The following is a 21,633-nucleotide window of genomic DNA, read 5'->3' as shown; positions in this document are numbered from 1 at the left end:
TACGCCACTCCTACACATTGCACTCGCGGTCACAAACACGACCTCGCTTCTCTGGCTCCTCCGCCTCAGCCATTCAGAAATAAACCTGATCACACTCCCGATCGAATTTACTTTGGTCGCCTTTGACTCGAAATGTTGAGTCCGCGGTTATCCCGGCGTCCCCCGGGCTGAGGCTTCCTCCCTATTCTGCATGTCCCCGCCCTCACCGCCTGAGGGGCGTGGTCACGGAGGGGCTGGCTCCACCTCCGCGCCGCGCGGGGCCGGGGCCGGCCTCGGGAGCCCGGGTCCCGGGCCAGGGCTGGCTGCCGGGGCCGGCTGGGCTGCGGGCTTCCCACCCGCGGTGCACCGTGCGGGAGCGGGTCGGCGGCCGGCCGCTGGCGGCCCAGATCTTTCTCACGAGAGACCGGGCTGCGCGGCGCACGCCGAGCTCCCCGCCCGCGTGGTCTCTGCTCCGCGGCGGCCCGCCCCGTTCCCCCCTCGGAGGTCCGAGCTCTCTGAGCGTCGCGCGGGCCTCCCGGACCCGCCCCGAGCGGGCTCCCGTGCGCGTGCGCGCCGGGACCAGGCCTTGAACTCGCGGCCCGGGCGGCCTCCCTTAGCGCGTGTGCTCGGGGGCGGCGCGGAGCCGCGCGGGACCGGAGCTCCGGTGCCGGCCTCCGGGTGGGTTGTGCCTCGGAGATGCGAGTCTGGCCGGCGGGGCTGCCCGGGCTGGCTTCGAACCGCCCTCCACGCTGGCGATCCCGGCCCCCAGGAGGCCAGCAGGCCCGCGGAGCGGCCCGAGCCCCGCGGGCTGCTCCTGCAGACTCGGCCTCGTCGACGAGACGAGCTGCAGCTGGCACGGATCGCAGACTTCGCGTACGTTCCAGTACGTTCCACCTGCGGCACTCACAACAGACTCAACTTAGATGAACTGTCTCCCGTTCTAGTTCAATCACAGAACCTTCTGGGGAGGTCAGGATGCCTCTAATGATTATGTTTAATTTTTTTTCTCAAGTTTTTCCCTTAGAGGGAATTAAAGTATGTCGACCTCAGTGTCTTAAGAAAACTAGTCACAGGTCTGAAGGCACCGTTCAAATGCATTCAAATGCATGTACTTTAGGCACCGTGTTGGCAGAGATACAATCAATAACGCCAGAAAGAGAAGCGATCTTCTTCACCCCAGTCATAAAGCCAGACTGGAGTGCTCAAGATGTCAGCGCGCTCCGAACGGCGGTCGCAGCAGCCTGGCCCTCGCCTAGAGCTTGGCCTTCTGCTTAAACGATTCCTTCAACTTCCTGACCATGGAAAGGTCTCCGAGTCCTTCTGGCCACTTGTCGTGATCTGTCAAGGAAGGAGAAAGCTGTCACCACCTCCCACCGCTCACCTCACCCAGGCAAGGAAAAAGAGATCTTCAGGATAAACGACAGAGGCTTCGCAAATGCGCTCCCCAATTTTGGGGAGATGATTGTTCCTGAGTGTCGGCCTTGCTGTCCGTGGAAGGATAAGATACCCCTGTGCCTGCTGAGTAATGGAGGTGTGTGCACTCCGGCCTGATGCCTGAACTCAAGTCACCCAAGCAGCCAAGTTGCCTCTGTCTGTGGCAACTGGGAAGTACACTGGCCAGTCTCAAACACGACTTGAGATTGGAGCACAGTCCCTTTCTCCAGCTCTCAGACTAGCTAGATAGGAACGCAGAGAAGCCCACAGCCTTGAGAGCCCACAGCCAGAGCCCTCCTTGAGAAAGCTCACATCATGCCAGTAAAAACGTAAGAAAAGGGCTTGGGAAGGTGGTTCAGTGGTAGAGCGCATGCCTTGCATGCCTGAGGCCCTGGGTTCCATTCCTCAGCACCACATACGCAGAAAAAGCCAGAAGTGGCGCTGTGGCTCAAGGGGTAGAGCACTAGCCTTGAGCTAAAGAGCTGAGGGACAGCGCCGAGACCCAGAGTTCAGACCCCACGACTGACCAAAAAAAAAAAATAAATAAATAAATAACACATACAAAAAAAAAAGAAATGAAAAGTAGTGAGAGAGGGGGTGGGTTAGGAGCTATGGGCAACAATGTTATCAGTTTGTATTCATATACTGTTTTGTAGAATGGGAACTTCTTTATACAACTACTTGAAGATAATAAAAAAAATTTAATTGAACATTTGAACACAAAAAGGTATGTAGAGCCAGGTGGTTGGTGGTTCACAGCTATAATCCTGGCTACTGAGGAAGCCTGGAGGATTATAATTCTAAGCCAGCTGGCAAAGAGAACTCTGAAGCTCTATTACCAATTAACAAGCAAAATGCTGGACTAGACCCATGATGCAAATAGTAGAGCTCCTGCTGTGAGCAAGAAAACTGAGCAACAGAACCAGACCCTGAGTTCCAGCACTGGTACTGGCACACACACAGAAAGGCACACAGCAAATGACTAATTCATCCCTTTACTGCTCACCTGGTATTTCAGTCCAACTTGTGTAGAGAGATTGGCCTCCATCCACATCCACCACCTGTCCAGTGATAAAGGAGGCCGCAGGGGAGAGCAGGAAGCATACCAGGGGAGAGACCTGGAAACAGAAGAAGCACACAAATACATACATGAAAGCAACGGCTCCTCTCTGTTTCCAGTGCTTCACATTCCCCTGCAAACCCATCTCAAATCTCAGGACTGTAAGGGGAATCCTTGCTATTCCTCTATAACTGCCATCAGTGATAAGACACAGACAGCTTTCTTTGAGCACTGCTGCAGTCAGGAAAGTGGCCAGCCATGAGCAACAATTCAAGACTTCCAAATAAGTAAACATCTCTTCATTTGGGGGGGGGAGGGGTTAAATTTCTAGTATGAAAAGCTGAATGCCAATGGCTTACACCTATAATCCTTAGCTACTCAATAGTCTGAGATCATGAGGTCATGGTTCAAAGCCAGCCAGGGCAGAAATGTCTGTGAGAATTATTATTATTATTATTATTTTGGCCAGTCCTGAAGCTTGAACTCAGGGATGCTCTCTGTCAGATTGCTGCAATCACAGAAACATGAGTAGAATGTGAATATACAGAACAGAGTCTGTCAAAACCCATTACAGTAATAATATGTGAAAGAGCATAGAACAGCATTCCATTTTTGTAAAATAATCAGTAAATGTCACTATTTTAGGTATGCAGCGTGAATTTCTAGAATGATATATACATATATATATACATATATATCAAACATGTTAGGAGTTAGTTATAGAATGTACAAGCACATTTTCTCCTAAAAGTTTTGTTTTTAACTTTATAGGCAAGTTATAGGACCTAATTTACTTCTAAATAGGCATTTTTTAAGGCTATTGCTGAATGTCTTTTTTCCTCAAAGATCTAAAATGCTACCTTGATATTTATTTAAACTCTCATTTGTACACAGTACTGAATCACAAATTCATTTAGTTTTACTAATAATCTACTCCAATATCAGTGCTACACACTGTACATATAACTCTATATTTTTTGTTTTGTTTTGTTTTTTGGTGGGTCATGGGCCTGAACTCTGGACCTGGACGCTGTCCCTCAGCTCTTCAGCTCAAGGCGAGCGCTCTACCACTTGAACCACAGCGCCACTTCCAGCTTTTTCTGCTTATGTGGTACTGAGGAATCGAACCCAGGGCCTCATGCATGCAAGGCAAGCACTCTACCACTGAGCCACCTTCCCAGCCCCTATGGTTGTTTTTGTTTTTTTGTTTTTTGTTTTTGCCAGTTCTGGGGAATGAACTTGGAGCCTAGGCACTTCTTTTGCTCAAGGCTAGCACTCTACCACTTGAGTCACAGCACCACTTCCATTCATTTTCTGTGTATATGGTACTGAGGAATCAAATCCAGAGCTTCATGCATACAAGCACTCTACCACTAGGCCACCTTCCCAGCCCTAGCTCCATGGCATCTCAAAGGGCAAATCCTCCTATTATTCTTTTTTTTTTTTTTTTTTGGTTGGTTGTGGGGCTCAAACTCTGGGCCTGGGCACTGTCCCTGAGCTCTTCAGCTCAAGGCTAGTGCTCTACCACTTGAGCCACAGCACCACTTCCCTATTATTTTTAAAAAATATTTTTCCACGTGTGTGTGTGTGTGTGTGTGTGTGTGTGTGTGTGTGTGTGTGTGTATACTCACGCTCATGCACATGCATGCATTACTATTAGAGTTTAGTTTCAGGACCAGAGCATTGTCATTTAGCTTTTTCACTCAAGTTGGGAGCTCTATCACTTAAGCCACAACTCTACTTCCAGCTTTTTACTGGCTAATTGAAGATAAGAGTCATGATTTTCTGCCTGGGCTGGCTTAACCATGATCCTCAGATCTCAACCTCTTGAGTAGCTAGGATTGTAGGCATAAGCTACCAGCACCTGGCCTCATAAATATTTTTCTACAATTTTAGAATCTATGTGTTAAATTCCAAAACTGTATTAAATTTATAGATCAATTTAGAGAAACTTGATAGTAATATGATATGTTTCAACTCTGGCATTTTTTTATTGTTCTTCAGTAAAAAAAAAAAAAAAAAAAAGATTTAAAAAAGATTTTTTAAAAAGATGAAAAAAAATACAGCTGCCAGGCACTGGTGGCTTATTCCTATAATCCTAGCTACTCAGAAGACTGAGATGTGAGGATTGCGGTTCAAATCCAGCCTGGGCAGGAACTTCCGTGAGACTCCAGTTAACCACCAGAAAGTAGAGACTAGCCTTGAGTTAGAGAGCTGAGGGACAGTACCCGGGCCCAGAGTTCAAGACCCACGACAGACCAAAAAAAAAAAAAAGAAGCGCTAAGCTTCTTCTAGGTATTTTAGGTTTTTATTATTCCTTTGGAAATTATGCTTGCGAAGATATGTGAAAATATGTGTGGTTCTGGAGCTTGAATTCAGGGCCGAGGCACTGTCCTTTAACTTTTTAGCTGGTACTCTGCCATGTGAGCCATAGCCCTACTTCCTCCTTTTGGTGTTTACTTGGAGAAAAGAATCTCATGGACTACCTGCCCAGGCTGGCTCTGAACTGCTATCTTTAGATCTCAGTCTCCTAAAGTAGCGAGGATTACAGGTGTGAACCACCAATGTCCAATTTGAAAACACTGATTTATTTATTTTTTTTGTCCGTTGTGGGTCTTGAACTCTGGGCCTGGGCGCTGTCTCTCAGTTCTTCAGCTTAAGGCAAGCGCTCTACCACGTGAGCCACAGCACCACATCCGGTTTTCTGGTGGTTTATTAGAGATAATGTCTCATGGACTTTCCTGCCTGGGCTGGCTTTGAACCACGATCCTCAGATCTCATCCTCCTAAGTAGCTAGGAGTACAGGCATGAGCCACCAGCGCCCAGCTATTGTTGACATTTGAGAAAGATACTGATCTCTCCATACTTCAGTCAGGTTCCCTTACTGAAATTTCATGTGCAATTTTATAAAGACAAAAATCATCTGATTTGACAGGCACTGGTGACTCACACCAGTAATCCCAGCTACTCAGGCTAAAATCTGAAAGTCAAGGTTCAAAGCCAGGTGGGCAGGAAAGTCTGTGAGACTCTTATCTCCAATTAACCACCAGGAAACCAGAAGTGGCTTTGTGGCTCAAAGTGATAGAGCACTAGGCTCAAGCAAAAGAGCTCAGGGACAGTGCCCATACCCTAAATTCAAGCCCCACAAGCAACAAATAAATAAATAAATTATCTATCTTGTTTAGGGTTCTGTGCACTAACAAATGTTATATAACAAAATAACGTAGCTGAGAAGTCATATGAAACAACAAAAGTCTGTTGTCCTTAAGTCACACTGCATTGAGTCTCAAGAAGAGTTGGCTCTTAGCAGCTGAAGCACATCAGGATATTCCCAAGAGTCCAGAAGCTCAGGAGACAGGGTTGGTGGCACTGGGAGAAATAATCTCTACCAGCCAATCAGACCACATTAAAAGGCTGATATGTTTCCTATGTATGAAAGGCAGTCATTCTAAATAATGAAAGAAATGAATATTACCTCCTCTGGAATTCCAATTCGTTTAGCTGGGATGTTCTGAAAGGCTCTTTCAAACATGCCTTGTCCCAAATCACCATAGTTACTGACAGCAGTTTGGGAATAAATTATACCCTAGGTTGAAAAATAAAGCAAGAAGATAAAGTAAGTAAAAGGCATCAGGCTGAAGTTGTAGCATTATGGTCATGTTTGCCTAGCATGCCTGAGGTTAGGACTTGGGTTTGACCCCAAAAGAAAGCAGCAAGGAAAACACTGAGATAAAAAAAACACTGAGATTAAAAAAAAATCAAGGTCATCCATTGGCCAATATAAAAAATTACATGGTTTAAAATTTCTAATATCAATTTTACTCGAAGTCAAAACCAACCACCATCCACAATGGTATCATCTGAATTCTCATCTACTGACTGATCGCCTCTCCCTTAAGGGCCAGCCAAGACCTGGACTTTTCATAAAAGACTTTGTTTCTGAAGAGCATACTTACATTAAGTGGACCAGTGAGGAAAATGTATTTTATCTTCCGCTACACATCCTATCTTTACAAGGAAAACTGAGCAATGCCTATGTGTGACACTTAAAGAGATGTGTGGGTTTTTTGGCTTTTCCTGTAGAATACTTTGTGGTTCTTGTTATTGGTGACCCTGAGACAAGTCAGGCGGGTGTTCTACCATTTGAACCATACCCCCAGCTAGCTTTTTGTCAAGAGTGAAATAAAAATGAAACCTTTGGCCAGTTCGAAACCAGCCTGGGAAGGAAAGTCCATGAGAATTAACCACCAAAAAGTTAGACGTGGAATGGTAGCTCAATTGACAGAGTGCCAGCCTTGAGCATAAAGGCGCAGGGACAGCACCCAGGTCAGAGTTCAAGCCCCAGGACAAATACAAAAATGGAAACAAACCAACAAAAAACAAACTTCGAATTCAAAGTAAATAAATTTTTAAAATTTAATTGTTTAAGTATTCTTCCATTTATCTATCACTAGAGAAGAGGAAAGAAGAGTCAGCCAAAAAAGGAAGTCTGTCAGTATTAATTATCCCAATTATACAATTCACAACATTTTATTTAAGGAGGACAAAATCTCCTAAAAAAGAAGAAAATTTAGCCAGGCGCTAGTGGCTCATGCCTGTAATCCTAGTTACTCACGAGGCTGAGATCTGAGGATCATAGTTCAAAGCCAGCCCGGGCAGGAAAGGTTGTGAAACTCTTATCTCTCCAATAAACCACCAGAAAAGCGGAGATGGCACTGTGGCTCAAATGGTAGAGTGCTAGCCTTGAGCTGAAGAGCTGAGAGACAGCGCCCAGGCTGAGTTTAAGTTCCAAAACAGACCCAAAAAAAAAAAAAAAACCAAGAAGAAGAAGAAAATTTAGACAGACAGTAAGCCTAAAAACATCCGTGGACAAAAATGAATTAGTAATGTATTTCCTAACAATATGCCATTAAAAGTTTCTAAGAAATGCATGTTTGAAAGCCAGTATGTCAAGCTGTCCACATTAAGAAAGGAACTGTCATTTATTTTCCCTGTAAATGTTTGAGTGAAACTCAGGGCAGGTAATAGCACACATGGAGGATTAAAGAGTTAACGAAGTTTCTGGCCATAATACCATAATTTCATATCTTTCTCTACTAATGTCAGCAAGTCAGTTCATGCTCTGAGCCACCTGGATAAAAAGATCTATAACTTTTTTTAAGTATTATAAAATATTTTATTCTCTTAGTAATTAGAAAAGAAAGTAATTTTTGTTTCCAGTTGATATTACTTTCTTTTTCTGACAGTGTATGGTTTTGTTTTATATTTTGCTAAACAATCATTGGAAAATTATGTCTTATTAACACAAATGTACTATTTAAGATTATGGATGTGTCATTTTTTAATCAGCATTTAAAAATACAAACTCATGGAAACAGTATGCTATCATTAGATAGATATCATAATAGATTTTACTCCTAAATCCTTATATTTTAAAATAAATCACTACAATGTTTGAAATAATGTTTAAAATGAAGATCTCTACAGAAATATCAAAACCACAAATTCACAGAAAGATGCTTGGCTCTGCAAGTTAATTTTTAAAATACTCCAAATCTTGTAGACTACTTTGTATTTCCCTTGATTAATTCTTTTTGAGTAAAATAAAAAATGTGTTTGTGGAGTTGTTTATTTTCAATTTTTTTCTTATGATGTTTGTCAAATGTATCCCATGGACTGTGTATTACTACCAGTAAGTAAAATATTCTAAAACATATTTTTAGTTTGGTGGATGTTTGCTGCTATCAAGACTGAAGATCTATAACTTTCATATGTCAGATCTGTGGATAACATACATAGGTATGATAGAGCTTCAGATGGAGAGATTATTTCCACCTTAGCAACAAGTAGACATGATTGACAACGTGGGATTTTAACTGATAGCTACAGGATTAGTGAACTATTCATATAATAAGCTGTAGCTTATTTCACAAAAGCAATTTTTTTTTTGCCAGACCTGCCTGGGGCTTGAACTCTGGGCCTGCATGCTGTCATTGTTATGCCCAAGGCTAGTGCTCTACCACTTGAACCACACTGCCACTTCCAGCTTTTTTGAATAGTTTATTGGAGATAAATAAATATATACTAATTATATATATAAATATATATATAATAAATAATATATATAATTAGTACATATTTTTAATAAATACTACCTATTATGTGGTTAATGATAAGATTAACAGCACAAATGGAATGAGAAGGACACCAATTTGTCCACAGATATCGTATTAGAACATTTACGTACAGGGGCAACACAGTTGATCCTTACTCCACTGCTAGCCCACTCCACAGCTAAGGATTTGGTGAGGTTGTAAACACCAGCTCTGGCAGCTCCGGTATGCCTTTAAAGACAAAAGAGAAACATTGTGATTAGCTTCTGTTGAATATTCTTCTCATTAGCTAAGTTAACAAGTGCTCAACTCCACAAAAATATTCTTTTAAGCGTCATTGTTGAGTCTCTGTCTACAATGGGGAAATAACTGGTCCTTCAATATTAAAGAGAAATCTCAGCTATCAAACAAATCTCTCACTGCATAAACAATGTCCCCCCCACAATCATGTACAGACAGCCCCAGAGTCACAGTCCCCACTAGAAGAGCCACAGATAATCCAGGCACCAAAGACTCACGCCTGTAATCCTAGCTACTCAAGAAGCTGAGATCTGAGGATCAAGGTTCAAAGGCAGCCCAGGCAAAAAAGCCCATGAGACTCTATCTCTAATTAATCTGCAAAAATGTTGGACTGGGGCTGGGAAGGTGGCTCAGTGGTAGAGCGCTTGCCTTGCATGCCTGAGGCCCTGGGTTCGATTCCTCAGCACCACATAAGAAAAAAGAAAAAAGCCAGAAGTGGCGCTAGGGCTGAAGTGGTAGAGTGCTAACCTTGAGCTGAAGAGCTGAGGGACAGCACCTAGGCCCAGAGTTTAGACCCCACAACCGGACACCCCCCAAAAAATGTTGGACTGGAGGCATGGCTCAAGTGGTAGAGTGCCAGCCATGATAGGCAGGCCAAATATGTAAAAAAAGCGTGAGAAAAAGTCAAGTGAGAGCATAAAGCTGTGGGTTCAAATTCCAGTTCTAGCACAAAAAAAGATCTACAGATGATGTTCAACCTCTTCTCTACAGCGTTTAAGATCCTGTGTGTCTCCTGCTTTATGCTCGTCTGAACTTCCCTTCTGCCACCCCCCCTTCTTCAAAAGGAATTATTTATAATTCCCCAAAGCATTTCAAGTATCTGTACATCCTCATGGAACATCTTGTCCACTTGCCTTCCTTTCTCCTGTGTTAACCCAAGTTCAAGTTAACTTTTGGGATGTGTTAAGAAAATGCTGACCTCTTCCTGCTCCCAGCCTGCACACTTGCAAATACCTTTCTCAGATTACCTACATCTTGTATTCCATCTGATTGTTCTCCTGCTCCCCTCCCCACTAATTGTGTGCTCCCTAAGAATGTGGATGTATCTAATTCATCTCAGTATTTTTCATTGTTTAACATCATTAAGGCACAAAACCCTAGCCGGGCACTGGTAGCTCACGCCTGTAATGCTAGCTACTCAGGAAGCTGAGATCTGGGGATCGAGGTTCAAAGCCAGCCTGGCAGGAAAGCCCATGAGACTTATCTCTAATTAATCACCAGAAAACCAGAAGTGGTGCTGTGGTTCAAGTGGTAGAGTGCTTGCCTTGAGCTGAAGAGCTCAAGAACAGCACCCAGGCCAGCGTTCAAGCCCATGACCAACCAAAAAAAAAGTACAAAACCCTAGAAAAATTACTAGATAAAATTTGAGCTTACTGTTGTGAGTCATAATTTACACTAAAAATTATTTAACCAGGCATCCTGGTTTTTCCTCCCGCCATAGTAAATATGACAATCTTAATCTGAATGAATATGTTTCAAAAGTACTTTTTTTTTTTTTTGGCCAGTCCAAGGGCTTGTGTAGAGAGCTGTGAGAGGCCGCACCTGGAAGATGGTGCCAGCTTCCGCCCTCCGCCTTCCCGATGGCGAGTGCTCTCTGTGGTAAACAACTCCTGATATGGCTAAGGCAAAGAATCTGGCTTGCTTCCGCGCACCTGAACCTATTGGTGGTTCCCACGTGGCGTATCAGGGTTGGCTACCCAGCGGGTACTTAAGGCTGTGGGGAATTCTCCCCGGGGTTGGGGGTCAGAAGATTACTAAAAGGTCCTGAATAAACTGCAGAGAGAAGAGTCCGGTGTCGCGTCTTCCTTGCTGGTCGAGGTGGTAGCGACAGGCTTGAACTCAGGGCCTAGGCGCTGTCCCTGAGCTTCTTTTGCTCAAGGCTAGCACTCTACCACTTGAGCCACAGCGCCACTTCCAGCTTTTTCTGTGTATATGGTATTGAGGAATTGAATCCAGGGCTTCATGCTTGCTAGGCAAGCACTCTACCACTAAGCCACATTCCCAGCCCCCTCCAAAGAACATTTTAAAAGTCCAAACAAAAGTAAATGTAAATGTTGAGGTCTCACTCATTAAAGGGGTGAGTCATACTGAGTAAAGGAAACTTCCCTACCAGCTCTTCCCTACTCAGAGGATAAAATCTAACAACAGGAAGAATAAAAGTATAAAATGCTTACGAAAACCCTGGAAATCCATTTTTAAGAAGAACAATGATATTCACAATAGCCCCTCCGTGCTCTTTCATCCAGAAAGTGTAAGCTGTGGAATACAGACAAATGACAATAATATTAGTGTCCTTGCTCTTCCCTGACATCTGTTATAGCACAATCTCTATCTGTTATATGCTATATTTTAATTTATGTGGCCTTTATTTTTATAAAAAGCCTGACTGTGGCTTGGCATAATTTACACATCAGAAATTTTTTTTTGGGTGGGGGGGTCCGGTCATAGGGCCTGAACTCTGGGCCTGGGTGCTGTCCCTCAGCTCTTCAGCTCAAGGCTAGTGCTCTACCACTTGAGCCACAGCTCCACTTCCGGCTTTTTTCATTTTGCTTATGTGGTGCTGAGGAATCGAACTCAGGGCCTCAGGCATGCAAGGCAAGCACTCTACCACTGAGCCACCTTCCCAGCCCAACATCAGAAAATTTTTACACTTAATTTCCCTACAACTCCCCCGCCCCACCTCCCTCTCCCCCCACTCCAATACTGAGATTGAACTCAGACTTGCTTAGCTTGGCCACTCAGAAAGTGTTCTACCACTTGAGCCATGCATTTTGGTGGCTATTGTGGAGACTGATATCTGGATTTTCTGCTGAGGCTGGCTCCAAACTGTGATCCTCCGGATCTCAGTCTCCTGAATAGCTAGGATGTATATACATGCCTTTTTTTTTTTTTTTTTTTTCTGGTCCTGGGGCTTGAACTGGGCACTGTCCCTGAGCTTTGTTTTGCTCAATACTAGCTCTCTACCACTTGAGCCACAGCACCACTTCTGGATTTTTCTGTTTATGTGGTACTGAGGAATCAAACCTAGAACTTCATGCATGCTAGGCAAGCACCCTACAACTAAGTCACATTCCCAGCCCTCATCTTATTTTTTGATTGTAGCAAGTCTACTGAGGGTGCTGTGTTACCTTGTTGGGGTTATGATATGGACTTCCCTAGTGATCAATGATGATGATGTACACATCTGTTCTTAAGCCCAGTACCATACTGTCTTAAAATCAAGAAGTAGCTTTGAAATCAAGAGATACAAGCCTCGGGGCTGGGAAGGTGGCTCAGTGGTAGAGCGCTTGCCTTGCATGCATGAGGCCCTGGGTTCGATTCCTCAGCACCACATAGCAAAAAGAAAAAAGCCGGAAGTGGCGCTGTGGCTCTAATGGTAGAGCGCTAGCCTTGAGCTGAAGAGCTGAGGGACAGCACCCAGGCCCAGAGTTCAGGCCCCACAACCGGACCCAAAAAAAAAAAAGAGATACAAGCCTCAAAACTGTTCTGGCGATTCTGAGGCTTTTATGTTTCCATAGGTATTTTAGGATCAGCTTGTTAATTTCTGCAAAAGTTGACAGGAATTGTATTCATTCTGTAAATCAATTTGGGAAGAGCTACCATCTTAACAATATTGATTCTTTCAATCCACAGCACAATACCTATACATTGTTTAAATCTTTAATTTCTCTCTTTGTTTTTTTGAAGTTTTCGGCATATAGATCTTACATATCTTTTGTTAATGCCCTTCTTAAATGGTTTATTCTTTGTGAAGCATTTATGCTATTCATTCAAAACAAGATAATGATAGAGATGTACTCCAGACAGTCTTTAATAAAAATATCCTCTTTCTATTGATATAAGTCATGATGCTTGAACTCTGGATACTGTCCCTGTCCTTGAGCTCTTTTGTTCAAAGCTAGTGCTCTACCACTTTGAACCACAGTTTTCTGGTGGTTAACTGGAGATAAGAGTCTCTCTCATGGACTTTCCTTCTCAGGCTGTTTGGAACTGCAACCCTCAGATCTCAGCCTCCTGAGCAGCCAGAATTATAGGCATGAGCCACCAGTGCCCAGTGAAATATGAATCTTAGAATTAGAAGATGAGAGAAAATTTGATATCTAGTTCTGTTATACACTACAGAAAAAAATAAGAAAACTTGGTCATTACTTAATGGTTCCCTGTGAATTCATACCAATTCATAAAAATAACAGAAAAAAAGAAGGTAAGTTCTGGAAAAGACACACATATTATTTTTAATTCTAAGACAATTTTTCATTATATTTATATTGGTGAATTTACAGTCTCTATAGTTGGTGGAATCTTACAATTATAAATATCATTTTTAATTTTTAGAATACAGTGGTTGTGTTTAGACAATATAGTATATTACAAAATACTCAGGAGGATAATTTGATAAATCATAAGATAAAGCTTGCGGGATGCTGGTAGTCCTCACCTATAATCCTATCTACTCAGGAGGCTGAAATCTGAGAATCAGGGGTTGAAGCCAGCCCAGATAGGAAAGTCCATGAAACTCTAATCTCCAACTAATCACCAAATATCCAGAAGTGGAATTGTGGCTCAAGTGGCAGAATGTCAGCTTGCAGTAAAAAAGCTAAGGGACAGCAGCTAGTACTTGAATTCAAGCCCCAGTATAGGCACAAAATAAACAAATAAGTACTCATATCACCACAAAGTAAAAAGAATACAAAGTTTGATACACTGTCTAAATCAATGTTATGAAATATGTTAATAAATTAAAAAAGAAGGCCAGGTGCTGGTGGTTCATACCGATAATCCTAGCTACTTAAAAGATTGAAATCTAAGAACCTAGGTGCAAAACTAGCCCAAGCAAACAAACCTGAGAGATGCTTATCTCCGATTAACCATAGAGAGGATGGAAATGCAGCTGTAGGCTCTTTTGTTTTTTTTCGGTTGTGGAGCTTGAACTCTGGGCCTGGCACTGTCCCTTAGCTCTTCAGCTCAAGGCAAGCACTCTACCACTTGAGCCATAGTGCTACTTCTGGTTTTCTGGTGGTTTATTGGAGATAAGAGTCTCACAAACTTTCCTGCCTGAGCTGGCTTTGAACCTGATCCTCAGATCGCAGTCTCCTGGATAGCTAGGATTACAGGCATGAGCCACCAGCACCCAGCTTAGAGTGTTAGCTTTGAGTGAAAGGCCAAGTGAGCTTGTGAGGCTCAGAGTTCATGCCCTGTTATGGACATACATGTACACACAGAATTAAAAAGAAAATGGATTTTTTTAAATCAGGTAAAATGAAAGAAGCATTTAAAAATGCAATGTATGATTTTTGATAGAATACTGGATAAAAAAATGAATGGGGGTTAAATATGAATGACAGGCTTCTGAGTCCCCCATTGATGCTCATTCAGCATTCTCAATGACCTCATAGAGCTCAATAAGGCAAGTTGGTTTCTGCAGCTTTTATGACACGCACCTGCTTTACACATGTAGAAGGTGCCAGTCAGATTGGTTTCAATCACAGCATTCCATCCCTTTGAACTGATATGCTCAGTAGGAGACAGGAACTGGCCTCCTCCATTGTTTACCAAGAAATTGATCTTACCATAAACAGCTAAAGTTGATTTTATCAAATTATCCACCTGACAAGAAAAAAAATTAAAAGTCAAAGTAAGGTTACTAAAAGTCCAAAGTTTAAGGTGGGCACAGGTGGCTCTGGCCTCTAATACTAGCTGCTTAGGAGGCTGACATCTGAAGAGTAAGATTTAAAGCCAGCCCAGGCAAGAAACTCAGTGAGTCTTTCATCTCCAGTTCATCATCAAAAAGCCAGAAGTGGAGCTGTAGCTCAGGTGGTAGAGTGCTAGTCTTGAGCACCAAAACTCAGTGACAGTGTTCAGACGTTGAGATCAAGCCACAGCCCCAGAAAAAAAAAAAAACAGAACAAACAAAAGTCCAAAGTTTAATAACCTAGCTTGCTAATTGGACCAGTCACTTATTCTAGAAGTGAAACAGAAACTGAGAGGCATAACCAATGAACAGGAAGTCACAATGCACAAACCTAAAATTCTGATACCATGAGTAATTTCCCAATATTTAATACTCATATATAAAGGTAAAATTGCAAGTTTGATGACAAGATTCATCCAAGGGCCTAAATCACTGATAAGTATGGCATCTATTGTACTAATTTATAAGCACCTCAAAATACAGTGAAGAAATTGGACAAAATTAACATTAAGAAATGCCTTAAACAGTTTATAGAGTTTCTTCAAAAAATGAAACATAGAAATACCCTATGACACAGTCATACTACTCCTAGGCATCCACCCAGAGCAATACAAGTCAGGAAATGGTAAAGATACTTGCAATCCATGTTCAATGCTTCACTGTTCACAACAGCCAAGTTATAGAAACATCCCAGATGCCCTACAACAGATGAGTGGATCAAGAAGATATGGTACGTATACACAATGGAATTTTACTCCTCTCATTAAGTGAATTAAGCCAGACTCATAGAGACAAAGAACACATTTTCTCTCATAGGTGGAAACTAGATCTAAAATATAAATAGGCATGATAAACAGGGCTACATGAAAATGAACTGACTAAAGGGGGGTATACTTAGGGAGGAGTCCAAAAACATTACTTCTCACCTAAAGTACTGTTTCTTTTCTCCCTCTCCCTTTCCCTTTCCTCCTCCCCTTCCTCTCCCTACCTTTCTCTCTTCCCCGGAATCCTAGGGCTTGAACTCAGGGTCTGGCCACTGTCTCTGAGCCTCTTTGTGTTCTAGGTTAGCACTCTACCATTTGAGCCACAGCAACACTTTTGGCATTTTCTGAGTAGTTTATTGGAGATAAGAGTCTCATGAACTTTCCTTCCCTGCCTGGCTTTGAACCATGATGCTCAGATCTCAGCCTGCTGAATAGCTAGGATTACAGGCGTGAGCCACCAGCGCCTGGCTCTAAAGTACCATTTCTCAAAATGAACACTAGGAAGTGGAAACATGTGTTTTTTTGATGGAGGAAGGGATGCAAAAGAGTGGGTAAATGCATTGTGTTCGATGTACATTATGTAAAAAATGAATTATGTGACTTGTGGGTAGGAACCAGAAGGGAAAAATGGGGGAGAACAAAGGAAAGGGTGACATTGACCAATAAGCATTTGTACTCATAACCTACCTAATTTATGGGATTGAAACCCCTTTGCACAGCTCCTTAAAAATAACAATACAAAGAAAGAAATGCCTTAACAGACAAAAGACCATGTCATGTCTTAGTCCCTGTCTGCTTCCCTCCCACTCCTTTCTCCTGAGATCACCGGTTCAAAAACTCACAGGAATCTCCTTACAGGGGAACCTGAAGCACAACCAGATCAAAAAAAAAAAAGAGTAATAAATAAATGATACAGATATAGTGGTATTACCTCCTCTTCTTTCCGGATATTGCACTGTATGGGAGTGATCTGAGTCTGGCTATTGGGAGGCAGGGTAGCCCTCAGTTCATCTGCAACAGAGTTTAATCTGCCAAGCTTCCGAGAAGCAATGACCACATTACATCCTAGGGAGAGAAAGAAAAACAAAAATCCAGAGAGCAAGTGAATAGGCTTTCATGAGCTACTCAGAGTCCAACAATAAGAGAAAGAAAAGTGTGCTCCTGAAAAGGAAAGGAAAACAAAAAAAAGATGAATTAGTACTTGTGTTGATCATGAAACAACTAAAACACTGCATGGCATACAAGCAAACAGTGCATGCCAAAGCCTATTGGACCTCCTGTCGCATTGAACTGAAAATGAGTATTCATCTCTGAGAAAGGAGAAACACACATGAACTCTATGTCTACGCTGCTTAGTTTTGGGAGAGAGCTATAAGACTGCAGCCCTGAAGTTTTCCTGGGTGGAAGAGAACAGCAAGGCTGGTTCAAGAGGGTATAGACAGATATGAAAGAGAGAGCTGCAGAGTCCCCTTGAATTTTCACCCAAAGTGTTTTGTTATTTTTGTTGTTGGTGGTGGTGGTTGTGGGGCTTGAACTCTGGGCCTGGGCGCTGTCCCTCAACTCTTCAGCTCAAGGCAAGTGCTCTACCTCTTGAGCCACAGCGCCACCTCCAGTTTTCTGAGTTCACCCAAAGTTCTGATCAGTACCTAGAAGTTAATGAACAGACTGAGGAAAAAAATCACTTAAAACCCTGCATGCACACAGAGCTAGGAATAGTTAGTGTGCCAAACAGATAAAAGGGCTTTCCCTGGTTAAAGGGTATAACTTCAGAAGTGGGGCAAAGTTAGCAATGAACTAAAGGTTGCTCACGTAAACACTTAATTTAAAAGCATGCTTTTCAGAACATCAACCTATTTCCAAGTAATTGCCTCAGAAAGAGACAAAAAGAGAGAGGCAGAGAGAAGGAAGGAAGGAGTGCAGCAAGCACAAAAGTATAAGAACATAAAAGTAGTCAGTACCCAAGAAAGAAAACAAGATAGGAAGGAAGGAGGGAAGGAAGGAAGGAAGGAAGGAAGGAAGGAAGGAAGGAAGGAAGGAAGGAAGGAAGGAAGGAAAGAAGGAAGGAAGGAAGGAAGGAATTATCTTTTTGGTTTTATAATTTTATCATTTATAATTTTATCACTGCACTAAAGTCATATCATTTTACTATCTTTTCAATTAATTAATTTATACATAGGTCTTGCCATGAGGCCCAAGCCAATGGTCCACTTTCAACTTTCTGCTTCAGTTTCCAGGCGTCTGGATTTCACTACTCCTGGAAATTAATTGTACCTATTTATGGGATATATGATGCTTTAATATCAGCATATACCATGGAATGATCAAATTAAGTTAATCATTATATCATCTTCCATACTTAAACATTTCTTTGTGGTAAGAACATTTAAAAATCCACACTGAGCCGGGTGCTGGTGGCTCACACCTGTAATCTTAGCTACTCAGGAGGCTGAGATCTGAAGATCATGGTTCAAAGCCAGCCCGAGCAGGAAAGTCCTTGAAACTCTTATCTCCAATTAACCATCAGAAAACCGGAAGTGGCGCTGTAGCTCAAGCACTCGCCATGAGCTGAAGAGCTCAGGGACAGAGCCCAAGCCCAGAGGTCAAGCCCCACAACCAAAAAAAAAAAAAAAAAAAAAAAAAAAAAAAATCCACACTGGGGCTAAAAATGTGGCTTAGTGATAGAGTGCTTACCTAGCATGCATGAGGCTCTGGGTATGATTCCTTAGTACCACATAAATAAAATAAAATCCATACTTTTAGCAATTCTGACATATACAACACACTGTTATTAGTCACCCTGCTATGAAATAAATTATCAGAATTTAATCCTACTGTTTTACTGAAACATGATGGCTTTTGCCTAGCATCACCCTAGTAAAACTATCTTGGTTTAGTTCTACTATTTGTTTTATTCTTCCTTATACATCCATAACTGACAGAAAATTAATCTATAATGCTTTGACTGAATACTTTTAAAATTAAGGAATGCTTCACAATTTGATTATTCAATGTGCTTTGCATGGTATCAGCTTGCACCATTTTTTCTATGGCACCTCAGTGTATGTAAAGCTGGGACCCTTGTAAACTACTGAGGGATTCTTGCCTTCTATGTAAAATGGCAAAATAGCATGGAAAGAAAGATATGACATGGCAAATATGTCACTAGCATGAAGCTAACAAAAGAGATGAATTGGAAAACCATAAACAAGTAATCCACATTAAGGAAGCAAACAAAAGTGAAGGGGACAGCAGAACACAGGAGCAAACAACAAGACAGATTCAGATTCAACTCTACTGACAATCACATTACATGCAAATGCCCCACTTCTAGATGCAGATTGCCAGACTGCACAAAAAAGCCTGGCTCAGGCTGGGAAGGTGGCTCAGTGGTGGAGTGCTTGCCTCCCATGCATGAGGCCCTGGGTTTGATTCCTCAGTAACATATAAGCAGAAAAAGCCAGAAGTGGTGCTGTGGCTCAAGTGGTGGAATGCTACCCTTGAGCTGAAGAGCTGAGGGACAGCATCCAGGCCCAGAGTTCAAGCCCCACAACCACAACAACAACAACAAAAAGCATGACTCAAGTATATTTTAGTTGACATTACATTTTGATACAAAAAGCCTGATTGTAGTACACTTTAAACATCATGAAATTCATATACTTTAAGTGTACAATCTAATGATTTGTAAGACAATGATGCAACAATTCTGCTTTTGAATCTGTTTAAATCATCACCACCCCTTTCCTTTTTTTATTCATTTGAAATCCAATCCATCACAGGCAAACACATATCTATCTATGCCTACTGATTTTGTTTTTACCTTTTTAAAGTATTTCACAAAAATCAAATGACACAATACATGGTCTTCTGTGTTTGGCTTCTCCATTTAGAATGATGTTTGTGAGAATCACCATATACACTCAGAGTTCCTTCTTATTGCTATGTAAGCATTCCACTGTACATATATGCTATGCTTTCTTTATACATTTCTGCTGATAAACATTTGGGTTGTTACCAATGTGAGATGATAATAAATACAAATCTTTGTGTGGACAAATGTTATTTCCCTTGAATAGATACTGTGAATGAAATGACTGGATCTCATTAGTTTAACTTTTTCAAGTTTATAGTACTTCTCAAAACATGGAAACAAGCCAAGTACCTATCATCAAATGAACAGATAAACTCTAGTATATCTATACAACAGACTATCACTGAGAAGGAGGAGGAGTAGTCAATAATAATAATAATAGGAGATGGAGGCATGGCTAAAATGGTAGAACACAAACCAAGGAGTAAAAGTGTCAGATCAAGTGCTTTGTACAACTACTTAAAGAATTATGTATATATATATATATATATATATATATATATATATATATATAATATATATATTTTTTTTTAAAGCATGGGGGCTGGGAAGGTGGCTCAGTGGTAGAGTGCTTGCCTTGCATGCATGAGGCCCTGGGTTCGATTCCTCAGTACCACATAAGCAGAAAAAGCCAGAAGTGGCACCGTGGCTCAAGTGGTAGAGCGCTAGCCTTGAGCTGAAGAGTTGAGGGACAGCACCCAAGCTCAGAACTCAGGCCCCACAACCGGGGGAAAAAAAAAGCCAGGCACTGGTGGCTCACACCTGTAATCCTAGTTACTCAGGTGGCTGAGATCTAAGGACTGCAGTTCTAAGCTAGCCCAGGCAGAAAAGTCTGTGAGACTCTGATCTCCAATTAACCACCAGAAAACTGGAAGTGGAATTGTGTTTCAAGTGCTAGCCTTGAGCAGAAATGCTACCTGACCATGAAATGGGAACAAGGGACAACAAAAGAAGCAAGAAGATCCCTGTTAGGTAAGGACAAAAGAATGAGAAAATAAGGATGAACCACCAAATTGTTGGTGCTGCAACCTTATAAGAGCTTTCTAATTCAAGGCTAGTGTCTACCATTGGAGCCACGGCTCGACCTCTGGCTTGTTGGTGGTTAATTGGAGGTACAAGCCTCATGGAGTAGGTGCTCAGCTAAGAGCTCTTCTTTCTTTTCTTCCTCTTCCTCCTCCTCCTCTTCCTTCTTTTTCTTTTTGTGTTTACTGTGTGTGGTCCAGAGTGGTTATGAGTGGTTATTCTCCTGCTACACCTCCAGAGTTCAGGGATTACAAGCATGTAAATACTTAAAAATATAATAACACTATTTGTCTCATGTCAATATTTCTCCATCTATCTTTAAACTTTACATTTTAAAACTCATTGAAGATTTAGATCTTCATTACAAATTAGTTTGATAGCTGGGCGCTGGTAGCTCATACCTGTAATCCTAGCTAGTCAGGAGTTTGAGATCTGATGATGGCAGTTTGAAGCCAACCTGGGCAGAAAAGTCTAAAAGCCAGAAGCAGAGCTGAGTTTCAAAGTGGTAAACACCAGCCTTGAGTGAAAATATGAGGTGTAGCCCCAAATTCCTGGGTTCAAGCCTCAGTACCGGCACAGACACACACAAATGAGTTTTACAAATTTAACTATTTCCCCCTTTGTAGCTTCTTTCCCTGTGTTTGTCTATATAAGGCACTTCCTTCCCTCAAGTAAGATATTCACTATATTTCTTGCTATAGTTATGACAAGAAGTGTGAGCAGACAGTAGGATGGGAGCCTCTCAATGAGGGAAGCTTTCCCAGTTAAATTCAGTCTCTTATTTGAGGGGATTGGGCAACATTTAGAAGGGATTAACTTAAACTGCACAGCACAGTTTCACAGGTCTGTTTATTACCTACCTCGGGGCATAGTATCATTGGCTTTAAGCCATGATTTGTCAGGAAGAACTCTCCCTTTCTCGGATAGTAATTTTAGTCACTTCTATAGTCCCCTCTAGCTTTCCAAACAACCCTGTCCCGGCTTTACCAGCGTCCCCTGGCTCTTGAACTAGATCCCCACCCCCACCCCCACCCCCTGCCAACTAGGTCTCTGCAGACCCTGGCTCTAAGGTGCCCAGGCCCAACATACCCAAGTGCAGGAGCTCCTTGGAGATGGCTTTTCCGATGCCCGTGGCCCCGCCGGTGACGATGGCCACTTTGTTCTGCAGCAGTCCAGCCGCCAAGCAGCTGTTGCCTTTGACCCAAGAGCCCATCACCGCCCCGGAACGTCTGAGTGAGCTTGCCTAACGCAGGGCAATTATCCATCTCCTGAGCAGTCTCCCGAAGCTGCCAGGACTCCAGTGTGGGGGTGTGGCTAAACGCACACGTGACCAGCCATGCCACGCCCCGTCGCTCCGGGCCCCGCCCATTGGCCCCGCCCCCGCTGCTCCGCTCTGC

General features: G+C 42.5%; 1 protein-coding gene across 1 annotated transcript; it reads right to left on the bottom strand.

The window, feature by feature from the left end:
- Positions 1 to 955: 955 nt before the first annotated feature.
- Positions 956 to 21,521, bottom strand: Pecr (peroxisomal trans-2-enoyl-CoA reductase). The gene is made up of 8 exons (XM_070026985.1): positions 21,326 to 21,521; positions 16,274 to 16,407; positions 14,328 to 14,493; positions 11,061 to 11,142; positions 8,721 to 8,817; positions 5,949 to 6,059; positions 2,420 to 2,531; positions 956 to 1,317 (listed from the first exon to the last, which is right to left on the bottom strand). Exons 1-8 carry the CDS (start codon positions 21,447 to 21,449, stop codon positions 1,232 to 1,234), a joined length of 912 nt encoding a protein of 303 aa, XP_069883086.1. The 5' UTR covers positions 21,450 to 21,521; the 3' UTR covers positions 956 to 1,231.
- Positions 21,522 to 21,633: the final 112 nt, after the last annotated feature.

Source organism: Dipodomys merriami, unplaced genomic scaffold (assembly GCF_024711535.1).
Source record: "Dipodomys merriami isolate MVZ:Mamm:240054 unplaced genomic scaffold, mDipMer1.0.p SCAF_1, whole genome shotgun sequence".
NCBI lineage: Eukaryota > Metazoa > Chordata > Mammalia > Rodentia > Heteromyidae > Dipodomys > Dipodomys merriami.
Note: the sequence above shows the minus strand (reverse complement) of the source record. Positions and strands in the feature narration are given on the sequence as shown.

Bases quoted from the DNA above. Each gene is read 5' to 3' on its own strand.
- Pecr (XM_070026985.1), bottom strand. From the start codon at position 21,449: ATGGGCTCTTGGGTCAAAGGCAACAGCTGCTTGGCGGCTGGACTGCTG. The intron at 14,494-16,273 runs GTAATACCACTA...TTTTCTTGTCAG, and splicing joins ATATCCGGAAAGAAGAGGAG to GTGGATAATTTGATAAAATC. The intron at 6,060-8,720 runs GTACGTAAATGT...TTTTCAACCTAG, and splicing joins GGATCAACTGTGTTGCCCCT to GGTATAATTTATTCCCAAAC.